At 35.0% G+C, this 14,818-nt stretch overlaps 1 protein-coding gene across 4 annotated transcripts in view; it reads left to right on the forward strand.

The window, feature by feature from the left end:
* The window catches only part of SCN2A (sodium voltage-gated channel alpha subunit 2), a 152,740-nt gene that overhangs the window by 56,833 nt on the left and 81,089 nt on the right, over positions 1-14,818 (forward strand). Inside the window, exons 3-7 of one of the 4 annotated variants that reach the window (XM_054549422.2) lie at positions 682-800; positions 11,467-11,556; positions 12,286-12,414; positions 12,785-12,876; positions 13,943-14,215. In XM_054549422.2, the coding sequence (XP_054405397.2) occupies positions 682-800; positions 11,467-11,556; positions 12,286-12,414; positions 12,785-12,876; positions 13,943-14,215 (703 nt within the window). Of the gene's footprint in view, positions 1-681; positions 801-11,203; positions 11,557-12,285; positions 12,415-12,784; positions 12,877-12,971; positions 13,064-13,942; positions 14,216-14,818 lie in introns of those variants that run through there. The other 3 variants (XM_054549420.2, XM_024243745.3, XM_054549421.2) reach the window with 3 other exon arrangements.

A 14,818-nucleotide genomic window follows, 5' to 3' on the forward strand; every position in this document is an offset into this window, starting at 1 on the left:
GAAGGAAAAAAGCCTATTCACCTTCTTGAATACAAATTACATGCTTAAACCAGTGTAAATTGACCCTGATTCCCTAATAATGTTAAGAAGCAAAAACTGTAAACTGGGAGTCTATTTAAATTTTATTTTTTATATTTGCAGGAGTAGTATCTAAATTCCTCTTTATAGTCTCTAGCTCTCCATAAGTCACTTTGATCTTCAGTGGGTTTAATTATTCTTTTATACCATACTTTCTCCTTTCTATTGCTCTCCACAGAAGAAATAATAGCAGGTGACTTGTAGGTGCCAAATAAAATTCTGAGCAAAGAACACACCTGGAAAACCTTGAAGTTCTCATGAGAAAATTTTCTAACCAAAAAAAATCAAAGCCTCAATTTTGTGCTTTATGTGAATTATAAATGCGGTTTTAAAATACTTACATTAAAACTTGATAAAGATGCTAAGAATTCCTATGGCATTGATCACAAATTTTCTTAATAATCCTCATGTCATTTATCAAATTTAGGAAAGTTTATAGTGCTCAGAAAAAAAAGCATGTATCTTCATATCATATGCTGGTAATTATTATGTTATACACTATTTTACAGGGCAATATTTATAAATAATGGTTTTACTTTTCTCTTAAAATATTCTTAATATATATTCTAAGTTTTGTTTTATGTGTTGTGTTTTCTTTTTCAGACGTTTATAGTATTGAATAAAGGGAAAGCAATCTCTCGATTCAGTGCCACCCCTGCCCTTTACATTTTAACTCCCTTCAACCCTATTAGAAAATTAGCTATTAAGATTTTGGTACATTCATATCCTTTTTCAAATCGTTACTTAATATGATTTTCTTCCTTGACCAAGTTATTGAGCTACACATTTTCCAAAATATCTGTGGTTGGCAATGTTATGTGTTCTTTTTCTTTCCTTTTACTCAATAGTTAGCATGTTGCAAAATGAGATCACAGGTAAGTGAATTACTTTTCCCCATCTTCTAAGTGTTTCTTCTCTACCCAACTCACTATTACTTCTTTCTTCTTTTTTCTTCTCCCTTATGAATTGCTTGTCACATCCAAGCCTTTCTCATTAATTTTGACCATATTACCAGGCTTTCCTCCTGTAAGTCTTCAATTTACAATGTTAGGTAAGGGAGTAAACTCCATGAGCTAATTTTCTTTACTGCTTTTACATTTGGAAAATAAATATACCTAATCTGAATTACAATTTTGTATGTTTTTGGTCTGAATTTTATGACTTTCTTCTATTTTAGCATTTAAAAGCTTTGAGTTAGTAAGCGTTTACAATTGTGTCTGTAGGTATAACACCCTTTCAAATACTTTTCCAAATTTGTTTCCCAACAGTCTTCCTATTGATCTTCTACTTATATTCTTTTCGTTTCTTTTTCTTTTTATCACTTGTTCCTATGTTTTATTCAAGTCACAAGTCTTGCTACAATTATCCCTCTCCAAAGGATTAATGTCTGTCTATCCATATACATTCTCATTTTATTTTTTATACTCCTTATTGAAGCACCTACTTTCCAAAAATGAGATTGATGACATCTTGGTGGTAGGTGGCAATTTGATTGATTCCTTGAAATTAAATAGAGTAGTTGGAAATGAGAGGTTTTATTCTAGGCCAGAACCAAGTCTTGTTGACAGCCAGTCTTGGGAATGCCAATGAAGCAAATGCTTGGAAGACTGAAGCTGTGTGGGGCAGGGGCATTTACATGAAGAACACAGAAGTCATGGGAGGAGGAGTGATGTGCTTCAGGAATCAGAGGTAAGGCAGGGGAACTGAAATTAAGCAAAGCCTCAGATTAGGACAGCAAGTTATTTCTTCTTTAGAAAGAATCGTTGCTTGGAATTCCATGATGTGGTTAGCCCAGGGCCTGGTATTAAGGCTTTCATTATAAATATTCTCCACCTTTAGCAGGCCTAGAAAATATTTGAATTAGATAAGGTACGGAATTAAATTAAGTAGGGAATTCAGGAAATGGGATAAGCCTGGTACAGGGTACTTATGTCATTTCTGGGTGGAGGGGATGTAAAGCATGTCCCTAGACTTGCCTCCCAGTATGGCAAATGCTGTCTTTAGAAGTGTAACATTCTGTAAAGTCTCCTTTTAACCTCTAGGTTGTTCCTCTTCCCCAGTTTAGGTGGATATCAACATCTTTTATTCGATGTTTATGTTTCATGTTTTAAGATGTCCTAGTTTCTTGGCATTACCTTAAGCAATAATGTTTTCTTACCTCTCTCTGTTTTCCAAATAAGAGAACCCAGTAGCATGTGGAGAAAAAGATGTCTTTGAGTTAGCATTGGAAATGAATAATAAAGTTGGAATTTATATTTGGGTCTCATGATTATAAATTATGATCTATTGTTATGTTTCAAGCATTTGTAATCTGTGCAGTGAATAAATCTCTGCATAAACTATTCATTATATTTTAAAATAATTATATGTTCCTTATGCAAACGTAATTTATATATAAAATTATGTGAAAAATTCCAGTCTAGAACTAGACTTCTGTTCCTAGTAGACATTGGGAAAATACGCATTACATAAATAAGTGACTAGTAAGTCACTTATTAGAGAATCAGATACAAAACAAGTGAAAAAATAAGTTTGAATGGATCAGAAAAAATCTTTCTTGTCGTGCATCTGAATGATGAGATGGAGTTAACCCAATATATTTGTTTTTTACAAAAGCAGATTTTTGTTTTAAAACTTTTGTAATAGCCCATGGAAAATCTCATGAAAACTATTGTCCCCACTTGAAAAAAGAATCCTAGGAGGTTATGAATCCCCATTTAAAACTCTGTGGAAAAGAGACTCCTGGTGGTAGAGGGTAAGGGCAGTTTAAGAAATTCTGATCAGAGAATCTGAGTACTAAGGACACAGTTTGTGCCAGGACCTCTCTAGATATACAGATACAACTTGAATCTGTGGGCTTGTATTTGCTTCCTGGGAGAAAGAACTCACCCTCCAGAGGCTGAATTCATTGGGAGGCCTGAGGTGATGCAGGTTGAAATGTGAAGCCAGCCAGGCAAATCTATTAAGGTATGCCAAGCTGAGCTGTTGATTCTCTGAGAAGTTTACAGATGGCTTAGAGTCACAAATTTACTCCAATGTAGAAAATTAGATTTTAAAAAGTCTCTAATTTCCTGACTTAAAGTGTTATATTTCAGATGTCTCACTTTGGAGCAGAGGTAAAACAAAAGACAGTGAGGCTAATAGTCTAAGATACATGAATCCTTCCACGTTTTGGTGATGCTGGTGCAATTGATCAAATAGCCTAGTAAACTTAGAGGTATATAGGTGCTGTAGTTAGTAACTGATTTTCACAATAATTTTGTCCTTTATTCCTCATGTTGCAAACCCTAGACTCAAATCCTGATTTTCTGACTTCAAGTACAGTGTCCTTTACTGTAAGTTAAAAATGCTCGGAGAGATGGTCATGGTTGTTTGGCCAGTTGGGAGGTCATTGTGTATTTATTACCACTAGTTTATAAACCAACAAAAAGCCATTCATGTTAAATAAGTTTGTATTTTAAACTTGGACTAATACCTCTATTTCCAACAAAAAGCTTGACTTGTTCCTCAAAGAGCTGTTATCTATTAGGAGCTATTGTGTATCAAATTAGCTTTTTAAAACATTTATTTTGGCTGAATGAGAAATTATGCTTGTGATATTTTTACCAGGGTGCATTTTGAAAACTGAAAATTCTTTTGATGTGCCTAGTGTCTTATTTGATATTTAAATAAAACATGATTTATTTTCTAGATAACAAACAAGTTAAAAATAGTCCATGTTCCTGAAGTTCCCTACCAAGGTTTTAAATGTGTTTCCTGTCAGCTTTTATTATTTTAAGTTAATATATGCACACTCCTCTAATTTATTTTGCATTTGTTACTCATTTGTTCATTTGCAAGTACTTACTGAGTATATACCATGTGGTAGATATTCTTGTAAGCATTGGGATGCAACATTGAACAAAATGAAGTTCCTACTCTCATGTAGTTATATTCATGTGAGTGCGTGTGTGTGTTTGGAAGAAGAAAGACAATAAACAAATTCGTCGATTGGGAGCTAGCGATAAGTGTTACTAAGAAAAAAAAATTAGTGTCAAAGGGAGGAGTGACAAGGTGTTGTTTTAGATTGTATGACCAGTAAAATCCTGTCTGAAAAGGTACCAGTTGAGCAGAGATCCGAAGGAAGCAAAGGAGTGAGACATGGGAATCTAGGGATAAAGTCAGTTCAAGGAGAACAGCAAGTATGAAGGTAAAGTCTGAAGGTGGGGGTGCAACTAGTATGTTTAAGAATCAGCAAGGAGACCTTAGTGGCTGGAGCAGAATGGGAAAGGCAGGAAGCAAGGAGATGACATCAGTGGGAGTGAAGGTCAGGGGCTAAAGTTGTAGGTGAGGTGCAATGGGTCGTTGTGAGGATACCACGTTTACTCTGAATGAGACTCCAGGAGGGTTTTCAGTAGCAGGGTATCATGACCTGACTCACATATTTGAAAGATCACTCTGGCTGCTTCATGGAGAATAGACTTCATAAGGGAAAAGCGTGGAAGCAAGGAGACTGGGACTGACTGTCATTATGGAGGCAAGAGAGCATGTTGGCTTGGACTATGATGGAAACAATAAGGGTGGTAAAATGTCATCAAATTTTGAGGTATTTTGCAGAAGAGCTGACAGGATTTGCTGAGCAATTGTTTGTGGGGTATAGGGGGAAGGGAGGGACTAAGGATGATTCCAAGCATTTAGTCTGGTCAAGAAAGAAAAATGGAGTTGTGTTGACTGAGCTAGGGGCAACTTGAGTGAACCAATTTGGTGGGTAAGATCAAGAGCTTGGTTTTGAACATGTTATGTTTGAGACACCTATTAGACATCATTGGAGAAGTGGAGGAGTTAGGTGGCTGTGCAAATCTGGGGTTCAGAAAAGGGTTGGGCTGGAGGTGTTCAACTTTGGGAGCTGTCAGTGTATGGCTGGTATTTAAAGTCATGACATGGGACTAGGCTGCCAAAGAGCTGAGACTCTCCCTCCAAATCACACTAGTAATGCTGAACTACCTATCATTTGAAAATGGTAGGAAAATGGAAAACATAGGTTTCGGTATCAGAAAACGTAGATTCAAACCCTATCTCTAAAATTTACTTTTTAGCTATATGACCTTGGTCCAAGTTACTGAAATTCTTTTGAATCTCACTTTCTCTATCTGTAAAATTATAATCACAATTTAGACATTAATAATGATAGAATGTACGACAAGTATCTAGCACCAGTAAGTACTCAATAAAGGGTATCTGTGACAGTAATAGCTAAAATTCTAGCAGCAACTGCTGTAAGATTAGCAAAAAGGAAACTCTCATATTGCTTAAGGAATTGCACAAAGAACTTTATAGAAATCCCTACTGTGACTCTGCAAACAAAATCTTTATATAGCGTCAGAGTTTAGACCTGCAAGTGACCCAAACAATGTGGTCTGTCCTGTCTCATTTTGTAGATGAGTTCACTGAAACCCAGAGATATTCAGTTTTTTCTAAGGCTACATTTTCTATCAGTGGCAGAGCTAAAACTTCAGACCAGGTTTTTTTGATTCTCGACTCTTTGCATTTTGCATCCAACAGAAAACAAATGATTTTTAAACCCTCGGATTTAATATACTTGGGACATTGCCAGTGTTCTTGTTTTATGCATTTCAAAGGTGCTTCTTAGTTGCTCCAACTTACTAATTCATTAAATGGTGTCCATACCGAGATATAAAATATCATGGTTTTCCATGAAAAGAAATATACAGGTTTATATGAAAGCAGATGACACAACAATTTCTCTTTCTTTTTTTTTCAATACTCATATGTTACCATTTAGTTATCTACTGGCAAATAGGAGTTTGCTCATATTAAAATTAAACAATCCAATGTTTAACACTGTATATGTGACATTTACTCAATTTTTCTGCTGGCTCAGAAATATGCACTGGTATGTAGAAAGAGACCTATTCTATTTTACTTCAAATTATCTATTTTACATTAGAAAACCTCTAACATCAGGCTATCTTCTACTTCTAGCTTATATATAGGTTAAAAACTCCTCTGCAACTTCTCTGGATATTATACATTATTACAAAGTCTCTGAACAGAGCATAATGTCTTTTCCTTCCTATAGAATAACAAAGAAATGTCCTGTAATTTTATACTCAATAAATGAGTTATTAATGGTAATAAACTAATAATTATTATCTTAGTGGATAATGACTGTATACTGTAAGAAAAGTATTATCCACATTTACATAAGCAAACTGAGCCTCAAAGAATTAAACAAATTGCTGAAGCCCACATGGCTGGTAAGGGATGTATCTGATCCATGGTTCATTGCTCTAAATCTCATGGTGCTTCATCCTCCCTCCACGGAGAGAGGGGTGAGCATACCAGTGTTATGATGATCCAGGCTCCATGTCAAGGGCTACTTAAACAATTTTCAGTAAAAACTTGAAGAAGTGTTTCTCATCATATACACATATGAAATATTTTACATTTTCCAACTCGCAGGTTAGTATCAACCAATAGGTTTACCCACTTTTATTTATACCTGGCATAAAGGAATTAACAGACTAAAAAACATCTTTGTCCCCTGATATTATATAAGGTTTATCTGCCTCTACTTTATTTTATATTGCAATGTTCTTAAAGCAATATTGTTCCAGGATACATTGTTCTTTTGAAAAATGTACTCTACTTTATAACTTGGATTATATATTTAAAAAATAATATAGGATGTATGCATTTTGCTACTAGTTTGAGCCTGTTGAAATCTGCCTTGATGTGGAGTTTCTATACTTTTTTGTTGCATGGCATCACCAATGCAAAATCCATACCTACATTAAATACTTTTGTATTTGAGGGTTTTTTTGTTTGTTTGTTTGTTTTTTTGACGGAGTCTTGCTCTGTCGCCCAGGCTGGAATGCAGTGGCACGATCCCGGCTCACTGCAAGCTCTGCCTCCAGGGTTCACGCCATTCTCCTGCCTCAGCCTCCGGAGTAGCTGGGACTACAGGCACCTACCACTACGCCCGGCTAATTTTTTGTATTTTTAGTAGAGATGGGGTTTCACCGTGTTAGCCAGGATGGTCTGGATCTCCTGACCTTGTGATACGCCCGCCTTGGCCTCACAAAGTGCTGGATTACAGGCGTGAGCCACCACGCCCGGCCATATTTGAGTATTTTTAAGATCATCTGAAACTATTTCAGTCACTCACCAGAATCCAGGAATTTGTAAAGTATGTGACTGATGAAATAAATTAACAATGATTTAGAAACTTAGTGAATTTTAAACCTTTCTATTTAGAGATACCTATCAAATCACAAGCGTAAAAACTTGACCCTAGTTATCTACTATTTTTCTTCCTTTGTGTGTCAGAATTTTTAACTTAAGTGTATACTTTTATTAAAATGATAGCCATGAAATAAGGAAAATGCCTGTTTTTGACTTATTATCAGTGACTAATTAGAAAATAATTATTTCTCTTGTTAATTAATATTGAAATATATATTTTACTTTCTTATATATAACTAAATTATACCACTATAAAGAGTAAGTTTTCAAGTGTCATAAAACCATTGCTGAGTCCATTATGCAGCATAATCGCATAAGGCTGTTAATTTCCACCTTATATTTATCCTATATTTTACCCTCAAAAAATGTAGAAACTTGTGTAAACAATATGTATATATATTTTAGACAGAGTCTCACTCTGTCACCCAGGCTGGAGTGCAATGGTGTGATCTCGGCTCACTGCTACCTCTGCCTCCTGGGTTCAAGTGATTCCCCTGCCTCAGCCTCCTGATTAGCTGGGATTACAGGCATCCGTCACATGCCTGGCTAATTTTTGTATTTTTAGTAGAGACAGAGTTTCACCATTTTACCCAGGCTGGTCTCAAGCTCCTAACCTCAAGTGATCTGCCCGCCTCGGCCTCCCGAAATGCTGAGATTATAAGCGAGAGCCATGGCACCTGGCCAACAATATATTTGAAGACAAACTTTATGCTGTATTTTTAAATAATTTATCAAAAATTATTTTTAAAAACTTCATTTAGTAACAAATGAATTGCAAAATTAATTTCATACAATAGTCAACTGACACTATGTGAAATAGCAAGGCTATAATGGTGAATAATATAGACATGATTCCTGTCCTCATGACGCTCAGAGAGTAGTTGAGAAGATCATCATTAAAATTTGTCATTAGAGGAATAATATAAGGGCTGCAGGGGTATGTAACCGGTAGTAGGTCAATCTGAGTACTAAAGAAAAAGAGAGGTGACATTTCCAAGACCCTAAAGTCAGAAACAGTATATAAAACATTCATAACATTTGACAACCTGAAATAATTACAGTATTATCCAAATGGGGATAATGCAATGAAGAGAAAAGAAAATGAAACTGGAGAAGTAGACAGGGGTCAGACCTCCTAGCATCTTGACTCTATGTTAAGACATTTGATCATCATCCTAAGAGTAATAGAAAGCTACCAAAATGATTCATATTACATTTGCAATGGTCATTTTAGCACAGTATGCAGAATGGATTAAATGGAGCCAAACATGAATTTGGAAAGATCAGTTTAGAGGAGACTACAATAATCTAGATGGACTATTAGACTTCATGCTAGTCTTGACAGACACTTGGACCATGCAGTGTTATGGGGATGGAAAAAAGTAACTGAATCCAGAGACAGCAGACAGAATTGACAATATTTGATGGTTAACTACATGTGAATGTTTAAGGATGTTAAGCACCTAAATTTTAATGTTAAGCAATCTAAAATTTCTCATAGGTCTCTGGCTATATTATGCACATTTTATAAGACACAGAGATGTCAAAGGAGTAAGTAATTAGCAGGAGTGGAGGGGTAGATTAAAAGATACTTTTCAAAAGTTCAGTTTTAGAATTCAAAATCTGAAGTTTTGATAAGATATGTAAGTACAGATGTCATATGGACAATCAAGTATGTGGAATTCAGAAGAGAGGTCTCACTTGGAGAGAAGTATCTGAGAATGGTGGGTACATAACGGTTATGTTTGTTGAGCAACGTTTGTTGATGGACTACACTAGGATGAGGAGAGTAGAAGAGAGGTAGATGGCTTACATACCTTATGTCTTTCTTTTCAAAAAGAAAAATGCCACATTTCAAAGAATACAAAGAAATTGATGCCCTGAGGCATGAAGAAGCCAGGGAATTGGAAACTCCTGAAAGCAGAGGGAAGGTAACTTAATGCTAAGGGGAGGAACCATCCTTGTTGAATGCTGCTCAGAAAGCATGTCAAATATAAACTCAAATTATCCTTTTGTTTTTAGTGACAAAACGTGAAGATGTTGCCATCTTTAGAAAGAAAAGCTGGTAGGCTGAATATGTGATAGATATATAAGAAAAGGAAAGATAAGCAGCTCTTTCGAAAAGTTTGGCCATGATGTGGAAAAGGGAGATAGGGCTGTAAGTAGTTAAGGAGGGTTGTGAGTCATAGAAGAGAAATATCCTTTCCCCTATGCCAGGACAAGGGAGACGTAAGCAAGTTTGTGTTGATGGGAAAAAGCCAGTAAGGTGGGAGCCATTAAAGATAAGAAAAGAGAGAGATAAGAGATTGTTGAAGTCTTCTGTAATGGGGAAGGTGTCCAGAATACCGGTGGAAGGATTGGAAACTTCCCCACTCTAACAGGAAGGAGGAAAGGATTGGTCTCAATGTGGAGAATTTTGTTGATTTGGGGGTGGGAAGTGGAGGCAGGGCATTATGATGCTGTCTCTTCTCTGTAAAGTAGAAAGTAAGTTTTCAGCTTGAAATGGAGCCAGAAGAAAGAAGAGGGTTGGAAGCTGGAGGAAAGTGGAGAATATTTGAAATTTTTCTTTGCAGAGAGTGGGAGATGGAGCCTAGCTGGAAAATACAGGACTGTGTTGAGGACCACTGAGGTTTGTGGCCATAAATTTAGAATGGTGTCAATCTGCCATGGGGTGTTATTTTTCCCCAATAGGGCTCAGCAGACCAACAGGCACAGGGGACCCTCTAGTTTTATATACCAGTAGCAAGTCATTCTTTATTTAGTTTAGTTTTTTGTTTGTTTCAGCAATAAAGAAAAATTAAGTGTTTCTTTGAAATGGTATTTTTTGTGTATGTGTGTGTGTGTGTTCTCTAGATTATAGTGCCCTCACGTGGCTGATGCACATCATTTACTTATGAGTTTTTTCATATGGATGAAAAAACTGAGAATTAAGCATGGGCCTTACAGCACAGCTACTAAAATTAAAAAGTAATAATAATAATTAGTGTTTTGACTAAAACCAGTACTAGATGCAAATGAACTTTCTTTCTAAATCAACACAACATTGTCCAGTTGTAATAGTGTTGATATTTCGTTATGTGTAAGTAATGTGATGATTTATAGTAAAAACATTAGGAGTGAGAAAAGACATGAAGAGCACCTATTTCCTCTCTGGAATTTTTATAATTGTGTCCAGATTCACATTGATAAAGAGTGCCACTTTACATAATGGCAACTAAATCTTTATTGTGCTTTTTATTAAATATGAAAGTCATTACTATTATCTGAGTACGGAGCATTTTCTTAAATAGTTGTTTTGGTTTTTGTCTTTTGCTGTTTTTTAATGTCAAGGGAAGTGAAGGGCATTGGCTATACCTGCAAAGACAAAGTGGGATAGGGTGAAACCAACCCAATATTTGTAATAAACTGTGTTCTGTATGATCCAGGAAGCAATTTATTGAGCATCTATTATGCACTAGGGCCATTAAGTTGAAGGAGACTTACATATTTTAACGAATTTGATCTTCATAGCAATCCTGTTAAATGATTACTTTTTGTTACTTTTATAACCAAGTAAATTGAAATTCAGGGAACTTAATAAGTAATTTTGCCTTAGTTACAAACCCCAGAAATGCCAGTGCTAACATCCGCCATCTTCTCTCATAGTTCAGAATTTTATGAGCGGTTACAGTATAGTATACACTCTGTTTAGAAAGGACCTTGTTATAAGACATTCCACCAGGGTAACTTTTAGAATGATGTTATAACACATTTAATTAATTACTTGAATTGTCTTGTTGAATTTTTGCCAGGGTTTACATACACGCTGAACTTGCAGTTTTAATGTTCAGTTGAGTCTGTCATTAAGAAAATTTAAGTTGATAAATTATTCACTGATGAATTAATTTCTTTGCATTTAATCTTTTTAATTGCTAAAGGTACCTAAAGAGCCTCAAAATAGTTGATGACTTGGCCTGAAGACAAGATCTAAATATGAGGTTGTTGAGTTATAGAAATGGCAAAAAAAAGGTCATTGATAGAATAATAAGCAACGAAATAATAATAAGCACTAAAGATTTAAACTTTGTGGTGGTGAAGGCATGGTAGTGCATGAAAGTAAGATTTTTCCATTGAACTTTGTCTTCCTTGACGATATTCTTCTACTTTATTCAATATGCTCATTATGTGCACGATTCTTACCAACTGTGTATTTATGACCATGAGTAACCCTCCAGACTGGACAAAGAATGTCGAGTAAGTATAAATATTTTTCAATATTGACCTCCCTTTATGTTTCATATTGTGCTTTTAATACCTTGAGACCGCCTCAATTTCTTTAACAAATCATGCTAGCTACTGTTAACCAGACCCTAATTCAAATTCATTTCTATCACTAAATGTCTTCTAGGACAAAGCTTGTAGTGGGCTCACTCAGTTGTGTAAATTACTGCAGTAGTTTGACTGCCATTATCTGTAGCCCTTTATCTTCTTTGTGAGTCTTATGCTCTTTTGAAGATCACCAGTGATTTACTAATATCTACTGATAAAAAGTATACCTAGTTTTTAATGTTCCTTTTTTAATGACTACCACAGTTCTGTGTTACTAGTATATATTTGATGGCTTTTAATGGTGCATATTTTATGAAATACAAATGTTTCACTCATTTTTGGATTAATACCTATTTGTTCAAATCAGACTGAATGCCAGTGTATTTCAGATTATGTCTTCATATAGAGCCACATTATTTGGATCCTTTAAATTAATTAATGTGGAAAATGCAATATTCATTTATTTACAGTCAATGAGAATGTCTTTTGGAATTTAATGTTTCTTTTTTGACTTAAGCCCCATCTAAACTCTATATCATAGGGGGACCAACATGGAAGTGTCTAATTTTTGTTTGCTGTTTATGTCATCTTTAAGATATGTACATGTAAATTAACCACTAGATTTTTAATGTGAGCTTGGCTATTTTCTCTCAGGTATACCTTTACAGGAATTTATACTTTTGAATCACTTATTAAAATACTTGCAAGGGGCTTTTGTTTAGAAGATTTCACATTTTTACGGGATCCATGGAATTGGTTGGATTTCACAGTCATTACTTTTGCGTAAGTATCTTAATACGTTTTCTATCCTGGAAGAGTAAATCACTGGTGGGAGCCTATACTATATTTTCCTTGGTGGCTTGCCTTGACAGACCAAGCATTTTTCTTAGTAGCCATATTTTTCTTCCAATCAAATTATTCAGTTTGGAGAAATTAGGAACTATCATAGCAAATTACATGGCTTTGGTTTCAATTAGCACTGTAAAGTAATAAAGTTTCCCAAATAACAGAGATTATGATGGATGACAATGCCATTTTCCTCTTAATTGGGAAATCTGATGGCGACACTCATGAAATTAAAAAGGTCTTGATGAAAGACCAAGGTAGACGTAGATTTCCCTAAATTCTGAATAACTCTGATTTAATTCTACAGGTATGTAACAGAATTTGTAAACCTAGGCAATGTTTCAGCTCTTCGCACTTTCAGAGTCTTGAGAGCTTTGAAAACTATTTCTGTAATTCCAGGTAAGAAGAAAATGGTATAAGGTGGTAGGCCCCTTATATCTCCAACTGTTTCTTGTGTTCTGTCATTGTGTTTGTGTGTGAACCCCCTATTACAGATATGTGACAGAGTTTGTGGACCTGGGCAATGTCTCAGCGTTGAGAACATTCAGAGTTCTCCGAGCATTGAAAACAATTTCAGTCATTCCAGGTGAGAGCTAGGTTAAACACCGAGGCTGACTTTAGCTACAGTGGTGCTACAATCACAGCTTTTGTGCAGAAGCCTTGTTGCTAGTTGCATATTACAAATAAATATGTAAAAAAGCAAGAATTGGTACATCATTTTTTGGATGGATTTGATTCTTTGCTTTTTACTCATTGCTTTCTTTAAAATTATTCTAAATCAGCCTTTGAGTTTAACAAGTGTTGCATGAGGCATTTGCAGTAACAGGCTACATGGTTTGCATCCTCTAACATCAAGCTTTCCGCATAGAAGCTAAACTATGAGACATTCAGATTGATGCAAATTTGACAATTTAGGCCTAAAACTGGCAATATTTTAAGCTGCAGATAAATGAAAGAGCAAGGGATAGCATGAGTGCTGCATGGGGCTCAGATTTCAGATGTCTTCCTTTTTTTAACCCATACTCAAGCTTGCAGAATTCACAAATATATAACCTCATAATTCATCGACTTCAAGATTTCTTACTACTCTATTCACATAGACTTTTCTAAAACCAATAAGGGGTTAGGGAGTAAGACATCTGCAAATAAAAGCAAAATATTTACACAAGGTTGATGTTTAAGCATGAATAACAAAATCATTCTTTTGCTCTAAGGAGTGTTTGGAAGTACACATTTGGTTCATTTCCATTCACAGTTTTCTAATGAACATACAAGTTCTGCTTTCATTCATTTTCACCAGCTAGCAGGCTTTTCATGAAAATATTATTCAATCACAAACATTTAACTAATATTGTGGGCATTCTGCATGACATTTTTATTTTCCAGGACAAGCTCATGATATTTTTGCTGGTAAAATAGCTGTTGAGTAGTATATTTAAACTCCCCCTTTTGATTTTATTTGTAGGCCTGAAGACCATTGTGGGAGCCCTGATCCAGTCAGTGAAGAAGCTTTCTGATGTCATGATCTTGACTGTGTTCTGTCTAAGCGTGTTTGCGCTAATAGGATTGCAGTTGTTCATGGGCAACCTACGAAATAAATGTTTGCAATGGCCTCCAGATAATTCTTCCTTTGAAATAAATATCACTTCCTTCTTTAACAATTCATTGGATGGGAATGGTACTACTTTCAATAGGACAGTGAGCATATTTAACTGGGATGAATATATTGAGGATAAAAGTAAGATATACTCTATACACCATTAAGTTGTTTTGTTCTCTAAATATTAAATATTATATATAACGGAAATTATCTCAATTTAGATGTGAACCAAGTGACTTAGACTAATTTAAGATGATTTAATACATATAAAAGAGATATCAAATGACACCTTATTCTTTTTTTCTTATCTGTCCATTGATATAGTAAAAGTTCTTATTTGAAAATGTGTTGTCTTATACTCACGTTGAAAGTAATTTCATATTATGCCATATTAAAAAAATGTTTATTTGGTAGGCATTAATCAGGTTTTTCAGTCATTTTAATAAATAAATAAGTAGTTTGAACTATTCAGTGTATTCCACTGAAATGTGTTAAGAAGACTGACGGGAAATAATTTGGCCCTATTTGGTTGATGCAACATATGTATTGAGTACATATGCTATATCTGAAAATAGAGAAACCATTTATCAAGATGAAATAAGAATTTGTGTGCTCCTCAGAAGGTTAAGTAACCCTGATTTAGCCATTCACTTATTCATATTCTAATTAGTCCCTTTAGTGTCATCATTGTATTGTAGTTACCAGTTTAGTTTGATTATATTTAAGGTATGAACATCAGAA

The sequence above is a fragment of the Pongo abelii genome, chromosome 11, assembly GCF_028885655.2.
Source record: "Pongo abelii isolate AG06213 chromosome 11, NHGRI_mPonAbe1-v2.0_pri, whole genome shotgun sequence".
Lineage (NCBI taxonomy): Eukaryota > Metazoa > Chordata > Mammalia > Primates > Hominidae > Pongo > Pongo abelii.